Source organism: Balaenoptera acutorostrata, chromosome 6 (genome assembly GCF_949987535.1).
Source record: "Balaenoptera acutorostrata chromosome 6, mBalAcu1.1, whole genome shotgun sequence".
Lineage (NCBI taxonomy): Eukaryota > Metazoa > Chordata > Mammalia > Artiodactyla > Balaenopteridae > Balaenoptera > Balaenoptera acutorostrata.
The window spans coordinates 112,397,036-112,410,429 of NC_080069.1; the positions used below are offsets into that span (position 1 = coordinate 112,397,036).

At 53.7% G+C, this 13,394-nt stretch overlaps 1 protein-coding gene across 4 annotated transcripts in view; it reads left to right on the top strand.

The window, feature by feature from the left end:
* DAB2IP (DAB2 interacting protein) overlaps window positions 1–13,394 on the top strand; it is a 193,941-nt gene that overhangs the window by 22,574 nt on the left and 157,973 nt on the right. Inside the window, exons 1-2 of one of the 4 annotated variants that reach the window (XM_057548216.1) lie at window positions 2,692–2,852; window positions 3,013–3,040. The exons of 1 other annotated variant lie outside the window; for it this stretch is intronic. In XM_057548216.1, coding sequence (XP_057404199.1) covers window positions 3,019–3,040 — 22 coding nt within the window. In that variant the 5' untranslated portion in view covers window positions 2,692–2,852; window positions 3,013–3,018. Of the gene's footprint in view, window positions 1–1,392; window positions 1,573–2,691; window positions 2,853–3,012; window positions 3,041–13,394 lie in introns of those variants that run through there. 2 more of the 4 variants (XM_057548210.1, XM_057548219.1) reach the window with 2 other exon arrangements.

Consider the following 13,394-nt stretch of genomic DNA (forward strand, 5'->3'; position numbering starts at 1 on the left):
ATGTTTCCCCTTCTTGGAATTGCCTGTTCATATTTTTGATCCAGTTTTCTCTTGTTTCTTTTAAAAAATGGTTTGTAGATCTTTGTATGTTTGGGATATCATGTTCCAAATGTCTTCTTTTGATAAACGGGAGTTATGTTCTTTAATTAAATGTATCAATCTTTTTCTTGATAGTTTGAGCCTTTAAGCTCAAAAGCCTTTTGTATCTTTAAGAAAACTTTCCCTATTAAAAAGTTTTGCATTTAAGTTTCTTTAATCCACCTGGAATTGATTTTGTTTTATGCATGGTGTGAGGTAGAGATTCCATCTCATTTTTTTCCAACATGGACATCCAGTTGTTCCATAAAAGAACATTTATAGAAAAGTCCACCCTTTCCCCAGTGGCCTGCAGCACCACCTCTGCCGCATATGAAGTTTCCATATATGCGTGGGTCTATTTTTGCAGCCTCTGTTCTAGCCCATTGGCCTATTTATCTATCCTTGGGCTAATATACGGTCAAGTTGTACCTTTTTAGGCTCTTAGCACCTCCTTGAATTAGAAGAGCTAGTGGCTTTCTGAGAGCAGATCCATGTCTTATTCATCCTTGTGTCCCTCTCATCACTCATTACATGAACATCCATGTCATGCTTTTGTTTGCAAAGACTTTCTCACACTCAGTCTCTTGGGTTCCTGAGACTCCCTTATGCAGAAGAGGAAACTGAGGCACAGAGGTGAGGTGATTTGCCAAGGTCACACAGACAGAAGGTGTTCTTGTAGGATTTCAAAGCCACCTTTCTGTCCATCCCATTTTGCCTAGGCTCTGAGGACCTCTACCTGATTCTCCAGCTCATCTGGTGCAGAATTTTCACTTTTCCTTCCTTCTTTCAGCAAGTAGATCCTGAGTGAAGTGTGTGTGCCAGATCCCATTTCTGGGGGACTCTTCCCAGTACTGGAGACCAGTAGGGAGAGTGGGACCTCGGGTGGGCATTTTATGGGAAGTCTGAGGCCTGGGGTCAGCAGGAGGAAGACCCGTGGGTTTCAGAGTCGATCTAGAGAGCCCTGTCCTGGGCGTGCCCTTGGAACCCAGGAGCTGCCTTGAGAGAGGATGGCGGCTTCCCTCAGGAATTAGAGGCTTCCTCCCGCCCTCCCGCCTCCCGAGGCAGGAATGCGAAGGATCAGCTTTCAGCGGAGCTGCGGCTGCCGTTCCGGGGAGCTCCCAGTGCAGGCCTTTCCTGAGCTGTCGAATTAACTGGTTCTGTCTGTCCAACTGGGAGAGCAGCTCTTGCTAAAAATAGCGCCCTGCCCAGCACGACCTACGCTCGCCGGGAGCCGGCAGCGACAGTCCCACCCCACCGGGAGTCCCCACCCCGGGCCTGGCCCACGTCCCACCCCCGAAGCCGAGGCCGAGGCCGCGGGCACAGCGTTGTCCCCACAGGTGCCGCGGAGGGTGGAAGGCCCGCGGGCCGAGGAGCGGCCGAGGCCGTCCGGGATGGGAGCCCGCAGCGCGGCCTCCCGCGCGCTCGCTTGGGCCTCCCTGCCGCTGCTGGGGCTTCCCGCCGGCGCGCTCTGCGAGGACACGCTTTACTGCCGAGGTAAGGCCGGGCCGCAGCCGGCGCGCCCCTCGCTTTTCCCAGGCACTTGCTGGCGCCTCTTTCTCCTTCCCCACCCCGGGTCCGTGGCGGAGGGGCCGAAGGAAGGTGAACGCAGGCATCGGAACCCAAGCAGGGCTTGGGGAGAAGAGTCAGGCGCTCTCTGCAAGCTCATCTTTGGTTCGAAAAAAGTCTTAGTCTCGCCACCTCGTTTGAGAAGCCTTTGCCTCCCCTTGGCCTCAGTCTTCCTATCTGGATTATGGGACAGTAAAATCGTCCAGCTTTAATTTTGACTGTGACCCCAAGAGAAATAGGGGAACCTGCTGAAACGGATCGCAAGCATTCTGGAGATGTTTGCCCGAACCCAGATGGGGTGGATAATTTGTTGATGGGAGGGCTGGAGGTGCCCCCCCTGTGACCCCCACCCTAGACACCCCCCCCTCGCCGTCCTCTCCCGGAGCTCTGTACCTAGCATCAGCCCACGGCCCTCGCAGGTGGAGATCAAGGCGAGACGCACAGCAAAGTTTAAGAAGTCAACGGACGCGCGAAGATCCTTGCGGGAGAGGAGAGTGTGGAGTGGAGGAGGGGTGAGCAAGGCAGAGTCGCAGCCCACTCCTCAGTCTGGTATCTGCATAGTCCCTGGGCTAAAGCTGGGATTTTACCTTTGAAATCCCGGGAAAAGAGCGCAGTCCGGCCACACAGAGGGGCTCAGCAAGCTAGCTGAGCCGGGGAAGGGGAGTGGGCGTGTGGCCCGGCCCAGATCTGGGGTGCGTGCTGGTGTGGGATGGGAGGGGGAGTGTGGCCCGGCCTAGATCCGGGACAAAAGTGGGGACCGGGAGCCTGTGCCGCGAGCCGAGGGGATCAGCGCTGCCCAGTCCGTTCGGGGCGGGTGGTAGTAGTGGGGTCGACTGGCCAAACAGGTGCGCTCCCTCCCCTCTCCTCCCCGCCTCCTCTCTGTCCGGGCCCAGCGGGCGGAGCTGCGGGTGCCGGGGCCTGCGATTGGCGGGGCTGGGCTGGCAGAGTGGCCGGGGGAGCCCGGGAGCCCAAGCACCGCGGCGCAGGCGGAGGCGCGGAGCCGGCCAGAGCGCGCTACTGCGGGGTCCGCCGCCTGCCTGGCGGGGTCCGCCGCCTGCCTGGCCGGCTCCGCTCCGCTGCGCCTGGCTGGCGCTACTGAAACTTTCCTGCGCCCCGCGACCTCGCCACCGCGTGACTCTGGCCCTGTGCTGCTCGGGCTCCGGTGCCTTTGGGATGGCAGAGCCCAGCGGCCAGGCTGGCGAGTAGAGGTAAGAGCTAGGCCCCCCCGAGTCGGTATGAGGGGGCCCCGGGGGTCCTAGAGGGATCCGGGGTTCGAGGGGATCTGGGGACCCTGATGGGTGGTATAGTGGTGCCTGACTGAGGAGTGGGCTGCGACTTTGCTTTACCTACCCCTCTTCTACCCTACAGCCCCCTATGCCGCGAGGATCTTTGCGTGGTGAGTTGACCCTTTAAACTTTCCTGGGCGCCTCTCTAGACAGCTGGGTCCTTGGGAGAGAACCGCGCGGTGTTACAAGGAAGGCAGCCCCAGCTGGGGCTCGCAGCCGGCGGGGGTTGGCTGGGGGCTTTCTGCAGCCTCCCAACCCTAACAATTCCAAGTTGTCTCCCCAAACCTCGGACCTTCCTCATCTACTCCTGGGGGCTGATGTTTGGGCAGCCACTCCTCTCTGCCGGGAGCCAGGCACCCCGGGGCACCCAAGTTTTGGGTGTTGTTTTGTTCAACCAGTAGCCACTCCTCAATTTTCAGGGGGGCGGGGTTATTGAAGTGAGATCTCTTTTCTGTTTCCTGGGCTGCCTGGAACCCTACCCTCCAGAAAACATCTTGAGCAAGCAGAGTGGGAACAGGGACCAAAGCCATCTAGGTTCCAATCCCCAGCCTGGTAGGAACACCGTGGGCTTTTCTTGTTTCTGAACGGTCTATTCTTTTGAGCTGTCTGGCTTGAGTCATATGGAAACTGCGCCTCTCCTCTCCTGCCCTCTTTTGCTACTTAGGGGGAAATTAATTTTGATTGAGGGTGGATAGGCAGGTAGCTTGTCACCTATGAGGATCATCCTTTTTAATGATCATCTTTATTTCCCCTCAATGTCAAAGCCAAATGCCTTTCTGTTTTCTTGACCTAAGACGGTACACCTGAGAGTTAAAAACATACCAAACACAGGCTTTGGAGCCCGGAAAACCCCAGCCCTGCTGTTCATTAGCTGTGTGTCCTTGGGCAGGTTTCCTAACCTCTCTGAGCTCAAAGTTCCCACCGCAGGGGGATGTGGTGAGGCTTTTGTGAGGTTAGGCATGGAAGGCATCTGGCTCATAGGACAACAGCCTTGGACTGCCAGTCTGCATCCTGGAGCTTGGGCCTTCTTGCTGCCTGAGGGACCCAGACCCTTTGTGACTCAGTTTCCTCTCCTCTCAAAAGTTGGTGTGGACCAGCCCCTCTTAACCAGCCCTTTTGAGAAAAGTAGACAGATGCATATACTCTCCAAGGCCTATGATTTCACTGGGTTTGTAAGCCTCAGATTTAAGACAACCCCATCCATCCCCCTCCTTGTCATGAATTATTCGGAAGATATAAGGCCTTCTGTCTACCACTGATCTCTTCCCATCCCATTTGGATGCCTGGAGGTTACGGTTGTAAATATCAGGGAAGTGCAAGTGCACTAATTAACCAGCATGATAGGGAGAGGAGCTGACCTGTAGAACCTGGCCAAAGTCATCTTCAAGATCATCTAGCCACCCCATCCCTATTCTTCCTTCCCCGAAGCTGCATCTCCACCTGGAGAGCATCTAATCTTTTTTGCTGGGATCCTTGAGTGGCAGCCCACTAGGCAGCTGGTTTCATGATTGGGCAACTCCAGTCTGTTAAAAAATTCTTCCTGTTTGGGGTAGAAATCTGTGTCCCTGTTACTTCTACCCACTGGTTCTAGTACAACCCTTCAGGCATCTCTTATTGGCTCAATTATTCACTGTGGTCCCCTGATGCCTGGCATTCTGTTCCTTCCCTGAGGCATTCAGCACACTGAACTGAGTCTGGCAATGATCACAGCACCATTTATTGAGTGTTTATTATATGCCAGGTCCTGTACTGAGAGCTTTTACACATACTATTTCTGTGCAGCCTTAAGACAGCCCCATGAGGTGAAATCTTTTCTTATCCTCATTTTACATATGAAGAAACAGGTTTAGAGAGGTTAAGAGACCTACCCAAGGTCATACAACACATAAGGAGCTAGGCTGCATCCCAAAGCTAGCATCTGCCTTTATCGTTACTTCCGTCCTGTGCTGGCATGCGTGTCCACTGTGCCCACACACTGTGTATGTGTGTGTGTGTGTGTGTGTGTGTGTATGTCTCAGTCTGTGGTGTTTGCTGGCAGTGCTTTTCTCACAATCACCTGGGGCCCCTATTAAAATGCAGATCTTTCACCTCTACTCCAGACTTAGGAATCTGCACTTTTTAAAACTCCACAGACCATTCTCATGCACACCACAGTTTGAGAACCACAGCCCCAAGGTATGCTTAGGGAAAGAATGTGGCATGTGGGTTCCAGGAGATCTGAATTCAAGTCTTGGCTTCACTCTTTTTTTTTTTACTTATTTGTTTGTTTATTTATTTGTTTATTTATTGGCTGCTTTGGGTCTTTGTTGCTGCCCGTGGACTTTCTCTAGTTGCGGCGAGCGGGAGCTACACTTCGTTGTGGTGCGTGGGCTTCTCATTGCGGTGGCTTCTCTTGTTGCAGAGCACGGGCCCTAGAGCGCGCAGGCTTCAGTAGTTGTAGCACACGGGCTCAGTAGTTGTGGCTCGCAGGCTCTAGAGCTCAGGCTCAGTAGTTGTGGCACACAGGCTTAGTTGCTTCGCGGCATGTGGGATCTTCCCGGACCAGGAATCGAACCTGTGTCCCTTGCATTGGCAGGCGGATTCTTAACCACTGCGCCACCAGGGAAACCCTTGGCTTCACTCTTTTGAGCTGGTTACTTTCCCTTCCTGGGACAAGATGTTATACCCCCAGTATACGGGGTGACTGCTGTCTGTGATGGGCTGTGGAAGTCTCCTGGGTGGATGTCACACATTATGGGGCAGGCCCTAGGAGGACAGAGTGCCCTGGTGAGGCCTCTCCTGCCACAGTGGATGTGCATGGCCACAAACCTGTGGCTCCTAGGAGGCCCTACTCGTCACCCCTCCCCCCCCATCTCTCCAGACATCTGGCCTCTGCTTTCTAGAAGGACTGGTGCACCTTGGATGAAGCTCTGGTGCTCAGATTTCTTAGCATGGGTGGTGGGGACCCCGGACAGGTGGGCAGGACTCCCCTCCACATACACCTCTTCCTCCTCCACGGCCCGTGATGGCCTCTGATCTCCCAGACAGGAAGTGCTGTGCTCCAGCTTCTGGGGGAGGGGAGTGGGATAGGTCTGCCGTGTGTGCATTGGTGTTTTAAATCCAGTGGAAATGCATCCTTTCCCCGGAGGGCTGCTCTGCTGGTCCGTGGGCAGCTCTAGAGAAACAGCTGACCTGTGGCTGGCTGGGTAGGGCTGGTGCCCGGAGGGGTGTGGGGTAAAGGAATCGCCTGCACGGGCCTCGGCTGGGTCCCAGTTCCCACCTCCTAGCCCTGCTGTACACAGAGCACTTGTTTCACCTTTATCCTGTTTGATCTCCTGAAAGCACCGAATTAGTAAACACCCATTCTATGGAAGAGGTCATTGGAGTCCAGGAAGCTGCAGTGACACGTCCGTCCAAAGCTCTAACGTCTGGGTGCATGGGGGAGATGGTAAAGTCGGAACTTGAACCCAGGCCCCTTGGCAATAAGCACAGGTCTTTTTCGCACTGCCTCCCACACCTCATTGTTTTCTGCCCCACGTGGTCGTAGCTTTGGTGCCAGAGTCCTCGCCCGGATGCTGGAAGACCTGGGTTCTGACTGGGCCACCACTGGGCTGTGTGATCCTGGGCGGGGCTGGTCGTCCCTTAAAACTTCAGTTTCCTTGTCTATAAAGGGTGGGGGGTGTTTGGTTAGATCTCTGAGATTCCTTCCAACCTTGACATACACAGCTTACCTTTTTTGTTTTTTTGCATTTCCGGGGGCAGGGCGTGGGGTTCCATGATGGGCTCGGGGCATGGGTGAGTTGTTGGGTGGGATTGGAGGGCAGAGTGCTGCACTGGGGCTGGTTATGAAACCAGTCGGAAGGGCTTTTGTGGGCTCAGTGTCCAGGGCACTTGGGAGCTGGGGTGCGGTGGGGCAGCAGGAGGGTGCCCGGGGCAGGGTGAGGTGGCTTACTCTGAACACTGCAGGCGGGTGATGGTGGGAATGACTGGGGATGTGGATGGGAGCTGAGGGGGAGCTGGGGCCCCCATAGAGCCCCTCTGTCAGCCCAGGACAACCCTGGCCGAGAGACCAAGAGAAGGTCATAGTCTCTAATCTACCTCCTGAGCCACTGCATGTCTCTCCGTGGGGCGTCCCCAGCCTTCCTTGAGTCCAGCCCCTCCCAACTGGAGTCTGTGTCAGGACTGAGGGGCTTCCAGTGGCCTGTTCTCCATGCCCAGGGCGGGCTTCCAGCAACCTGGCTTCCTAAAGCAGGCCCTTGTCAACCGCAGCCTCTGCCAGCCACCTGCCCTCAGCTCCCCCTCCATCATGCCTCTTTTTCCCTCCCTGGGGGTGGCTCTCTGTCACCCTCCCACGGGATCAAACCCATGCTCTCTGGCCTAGCCATCAGGGCCCCATGCCTTCTCCCACTTCCCTCCCTGCCTCTTCTCTCTCTGTTCTTCAAGCTCCACCTGTGACTCCTGTATGTTCTTCTCTCTCAACCACTGTTTCATTGCCCAAATTCTAACTGCCCCTCCGGGACTGGCACAAATGTCACTTCTGCTCGGTCTCATCAATAAGGGGGAGACATCCCCCTGTGCGGTTCTGGTTTGTAGCTCTTATCAACTCCCTTGCTTCACACTTTGTCATCAGCTTGTCTGTCTCCCGAGATGGGTTCTGAACTTCTTGAGGGCAAGGTCTGGCTTTATCTCTCATCTCGGTGCCCGCGGAGTAGGTGGGGCCTGGCGAGGGCCTTCCTTGGTCTAGTAAATGCTCATAAAGCCTTGTAGAGTTGGACTGGCTTGTAATCGGGCTTGGTTTTTATGCTCCTGGCTCAGAGCTTTTTGCCTGCACCCCGCTTCCCCACGCAAACTGGTGGGGGTCCTGTCTGTCTGGGCTCTGGGTTAAGCTAGCTCCAGCCAAGGGATGCACAGAGGGATGCCTTTGGTTTTTGGAAAGACTTTCTGCCTCCTTTGGCTCGTTCTTGCTATTTAAGAAAGTCTATTCTGGCTATGTGGCATCAAAGACAGAGAGGCCTGGAACCAGGTCTGAAAAGGGTACCTTGTCAGCTCCCCTGCCTGCAGGCTGAACTTCAGGTCTCAAAGGAGCATAGCCAAGATTCATCTGATTCTCTAGAATTCAGAAGAAAGTTTGTAAAGTATTTACAAAGGGTCTGCAAGGTTATGCGGATTGTGTTGGGGGCCCAGAGACATGGCCCCAGAGGCACCCAGGGATTCCCTTGACTTTTCTAGGGATGCACAGTTCTTTGCAGTCAGAATCTCCAGGGAAATTGTCTGTCCCTGCGTTCAGTGAGGGTTGTTGAACTAGAAGGAGACTCTCCATCATGACGGCTCCCCATTCAGAATGAGGCTCTTGTGTTGGGGTCATTTTCCCCGCTAGTATCATTTGCTGAGAGTGAACTTAGGCAGTGGCAGGTGGGCGAGGTGGGACCAAGGAGAACAGGCTTCAGTCAACACCCACACAGCTGGGCCAGGTGACCAGGGAGGAGCTCTCTGTCCCCAAGGAGGGAGCTCCCATCTCCTTGTAGGTCACGGTGGCTATTAAAGACCCATCTTGGAGTAAGGTTCAAGGGATGCTGAGGGTGCTGGAGGGAGAGAAGTGAGATTGATGATAGTCTGGCTTTAGGTTCAGATGCTGCCAAGTCCCTTGCCCGATTAGAGGCTGGCAGGGGCCCTTGAAGTCCCGTCGCCTCCCATGATGCCCTTGTTACTGAATGTCCTGCTCACTTTTGTTTTCTCAGTTTACCTGTCTCCACCCTCTGCCCCTGGACTGAGCATCTTAGCACAGGTGCCTCAGGGTTGACTCCTCTGGGCCACCCTAGGTCGCACCTCCTCAGAGGGGGAGGGGAGGGAGCATGGGGGTAAATGAGTAAGTAAATGAGTGAATGGTCCTTCTCGGCATCTTTGGTGACCCTGTCTGACTGTCACCGGCTGGAGAATATGTGACAACTGAGTCCACCAGGAAATGGCTGTCTGACGGGAGCAGTGAGGACCCAGCCAGACATAATGGAAGCTGGCTCTGGATGGAGCCGGGATCTCGGAGCCTTTCCCATCCGTCAAAGCTGGCGCTGCTTCCACGAGGAGAGAATTCCCAAAAGGCTCCGCCGGCCCCCTGATAGGGATCTGCAGGACGTGTGAGGGATTTGCTTTTCGGCCAGGATGTGGGGAGTTAAAAATAGGTATCCTAATCCCTCAGGTCCGTGTCAGACTTGAGGCTGCTCAGGGCCCTTCGGCTCCATTATCTCACTCGAGTGGCTTGGCAGCCACTGACGTGGGTAGAGGTCGGGCTGCCCACTTTATAAAGGAGCATGGGGAGGCGTGCGCCCAATTTCTGCTTGAGGCTGTACCCAGTATTTGGTGGCAGAACCTAGGTCTGTTCCCTGGCCCCCATGTGAGGAGCCCAATTAAAGTCTGAAGTCCACAGGCTACAGGAGGGAAGGGGGTTGGTTGAAACAATAGGGGTAGATTACTAAGCAAAGCAGCAAGGAAGGCTCAGGCTGGATCAAGGCCCCAGGGGTTGGGGAGCAATGGGAGGCTGTAAGTGCTGGAGCAGGGGTGTGTGGGGAGGTGGGGGTAGTGATGCGAGTGAAGCAGAAAAGTTCCATCGAGACCCCAAGTCGGACCCCTTGAATGTCATAATAAGGCGCGTGAACATGATACTGTGGGCAAAGGGGAGCCATTGAGGATTCCAGAGCACAGCAGTTACTGCTTTCTCAGAAGTGCAGTGTGATGGTGTGCTCCCCCGGCTTTGCTATGGGTGTCTTTTTATGGTGTTTGGTAGAGCAGATTTTTTGTGCGGGGGGCGGGGGGGATTTTTTTTTTTTTGGCTGTGCCACGCAGCATCTGGGATCTTAGTTCCCCAGACCAGGGATGAAATCCGTACCCCCTGCAATGGAAGCGTAGAGTCTTAACCACTGAACCGCCAAGGAAGTCCCGGTAGAGCAGATTTTTATTTAAATCCTCGGAAGACACCCTGTCCCTCCCCACATCTCCTTCTGCAACCTGGTACTGTAGAGGAGGGAGAGTCTCATTTTCTGCTGCCTCTGGGTTCTGGAGCAAAGTCTATATCTGGGTTTCTCTGCTTCTTCCTGTTTCTAATCTAGGTTCTCCTGGTTGTCTGTCTATCTGTCCTTGCCGTGGTTGGAGGAATTAAAGGAGAGGGAGGAGGCGGTGGCTGAAGTTGAGGGAAGGCTCTTCTCTCCTGGCCTGATTCATTGAAACTTTTACAGGCTGTGCTAGTGCCTCCTTGCCCCTGGCAAGCTCCCACACCACCAGGCTCTCCTTCCACACATTTTAGTGCCCTTTGTCCTCTAACCCATACCTTTATTAGCTCTTTGCTCTTTCCCCAGATAGGGGGAGACCCTGGTGGGCAGAATGGGAGGTAACCAGATCTCTCAGACCATTGAAAATCTGTCGTCCGCCCATTTTAGAGTTGGGCAGACAGAGGCCTGGGTTTGCTGGGACTCAAACCCGATCTCCAGCCCCGTCCTGGTCTTTGGCTACAACACTATTGTGCTTTTCAGAGTCACTCTGCTTCTGAGCTCCAAGCGCAGGGATTCCCAGCTCTGTGTGAACCCTGGTTCTGCAGCCTCAGCTCCTCCTGGGGCTGGGAGCCAGCAGCGCCTAGTCTGCGGGTTCCCGGCGAGGGCTCTTGGCGTTGGCTTAGTCACAGGGATGAGATCACTACTCACCTCGGGATGGGGGAGGATGCCAAGGTTTGGGAACTTGCACTCTGAGCCACTTGTCGATCTTGTGTGCGTGTGTGTGTGTAAGAAAAACAAACCTGTGGGTTGGGACTTTGTACTTGGCCTGTGAACTGCGGACCTGGAAGCTGCTGGGCCATGACAAGCTCCTGGACTGTGCCATCTCACGGATTCCCGGAGAGTGGCTCTGTGTCGAGAGAGCTTGAACCTGGTGTTGGTGTTTGTTCTGTCTCATCCTGGCTCTTTGCAAGGGGCAGGACCTCCCTGGGCTGTAAAAATCATTCCTGGCAGCTCACACTTTCTGAGTACTTCCCATGAGCCAGTATCTGGGCTCAAGACTTTCCAAGGATCAGCCCCTTTGATTCTCACAACAGAGCCGTGAGGTCCTGTTATCGTCTCCATTTTGCAGATGAGGAAGCTGAGGCCCAGAGAGGAGGTCACCCAGCTTCAGGTCACCCAGCTTGGACAGGGCAGAGGTAGAGTTCAGATGAAAATCTCCCCACTCCACAGCTCGAGGTGTCAGTCACTGTGCTTCTCTGCCCTCCAGCTGCTGGGCTAATTCCTGTGGGACTGTGAAAGCATAAATACTAAGAAATTAGGTGTGATTAAGCAGGTAAGGAGCAGGAAAGGGGTGAATGAGGAATCCTAGATTGACATCATCCCCCATATTCCCCGTCCAGCACTGGCCACGAGCAGTCAGATATGGGGAACAGAGGAGAGCAGGTACGGCTGTATCCAAGCTCCAGGAGGAAAGGTCGCATTAAGCCATTCCTGGGCCTGTCTCTTTCCATCCCCTGTACCTGTTGGCTTTTTTGGTGTTAATGCCTTTCCTATCCTCCCCCGGAAGGTGCCTTTAAGGCAGGATGGCTGCTGGGATCATTTCCCTTTGAACGGAGTGACCAATACTGTGTTGATTCAGATTTGGAACAGGGGTCTGTTGTTGGCTGCTGAATCCTGGGCTTGGGGTGGGAGGTGGGGAAAGAGCCAAGCAGCTTGTTCCCACCCCAGAGGGGCCTGGTATTTTGGAGAGGCTAAGGGTAGGGACTAGTCTGGGGTCCATTAAACAGACCTGGATTGGAGTCCTGGCTGCTCCACCTACCAGCTGTGTGGCCTTGGACAAAGTTACCTCACTTATCTGATCCCCAGTATTCTCATCTGTAAATTGGGAACAATAATCATCCTTATCTCCTAGGGTTGTTGTTAGGCTAAAACTAGACATGGAGCTAGAGAACACAGTACAATGTCTGTGCCTTGTAAACACTTAACAAATGCCAGTGATTTTGTTCTTACTTATGACTATTTCCATTATTATTACTGAGGGCCTTCTCAGTCAACTGTGCATTGGTCTTGGGATACTCTGGCCAATGCCCTTTCCAGAACTTACTGCCTCTGGGAAGGCAGTTTTGGGTATGGAAAAGTCTGATATAAAGAGACTATATGAATTACTTATTTATTTTTTCTTGTAAAGATACAGGGTGACTCAAATCCACCAAACAAAAAGGTTTTTGAATGTGGGTTTTTCGGTGAGCTACAGGGATGAATAGGGAAAGGGTATGATAGAGAAAGAGATTTCTTTAAGATGCTGGAAGTTTATCTCTTGCATAGCGTTCACATTACACTAGAGCTTGTTTTTGCCGGTTAAGTTGCTGAGGTGAGTGTATGTTGAAGCAGCCCTGCTGGGTGAAGGGGGTGGGTGGAGAGATTCAAACCAATGTGAGGTTTGGCTCCCCCCTCCCTCCTGAGAACCTCCGGGGTCCACTCCTAGGGAGAAAGCATGCCCAGTCTTGGACAGGCCACAGGTTGGTGTGGGGAGGGTGACATATCAGGGGGGGCTTCCTGGAGGAAGTGGCGCTGGAGGCGGCTGCCCTGGTTTCTGCAAACAGGATTGCAAAATCACTTCTCCCAAGCTTGCCTGGGTCTCTGTGGCAGCCCTGCAGCCTGGTCAGCTGGGAGGCCCCAGGCCTGGCAGTCAGGACACTTGGGGAGGGGGGGGGCGATGTCCAATCCTGCCTCAGTTTCCCCCTTTAGACCTGTACATCCCTAGAGCCCTTTTATCTCGGGCATGCCTTTAAAAAGGGAGAGGAAGGATATGGATGAAGATTTGAGTTTGATATAAGAGCTCAGTTTGTCACTTCCATTGTGTGCCCTCAGGCAAGTCATTTCACTGCCTGTGCCTCAGTTTTCCCATGTGTCATACGAGGATAATAGTGACCCTCATGTCACCGAGTTGTTTTGAGGCGTCGGTGAGGTAATGCAGGTAAAGTGCTTATCACAGAGCTGGCTCGGGGGAAGCGCCTGTCATTAAAAACTGCTGCCCGCCTGCTGTTGTTTTCAGCTTGGGACGCACCTCTTTGCCCTCGCCTCCCCTCCGCAGAGTTCCTGTTGTTGACATTCTCCGCACCAACTAGCGCAGGGATTTTAAGTATTTATATCCTTGCTGGAATTTCTCTTTGCATTGTCTAATTACCTGATTGAATGAAGGCAAACAATTTCACTTCCTTTCCTTTGCAAGCGCAGGAAACCGCCGGTGCCTTCTTTTCTGTGATTGAGATGATTATTGAAATATTTGATGACAACGCCTTCCCGCCTTGAGAGTTCTGCTCCCTCTTAGAATAGCTTAATGGGCCCCATAAATCAAGCTGCAGCCACGTGCTTGGGAAACATACATCTTGTTGAGGATGTTGATGGTTTGGCCGCTGTTTCTTTGGGTGCCAGCATGCTGTTTTGCCCGTTCCTGGAAGGATGGTTGATAAGACTTCTTTTTTAAATATTCGGAACTAACGAC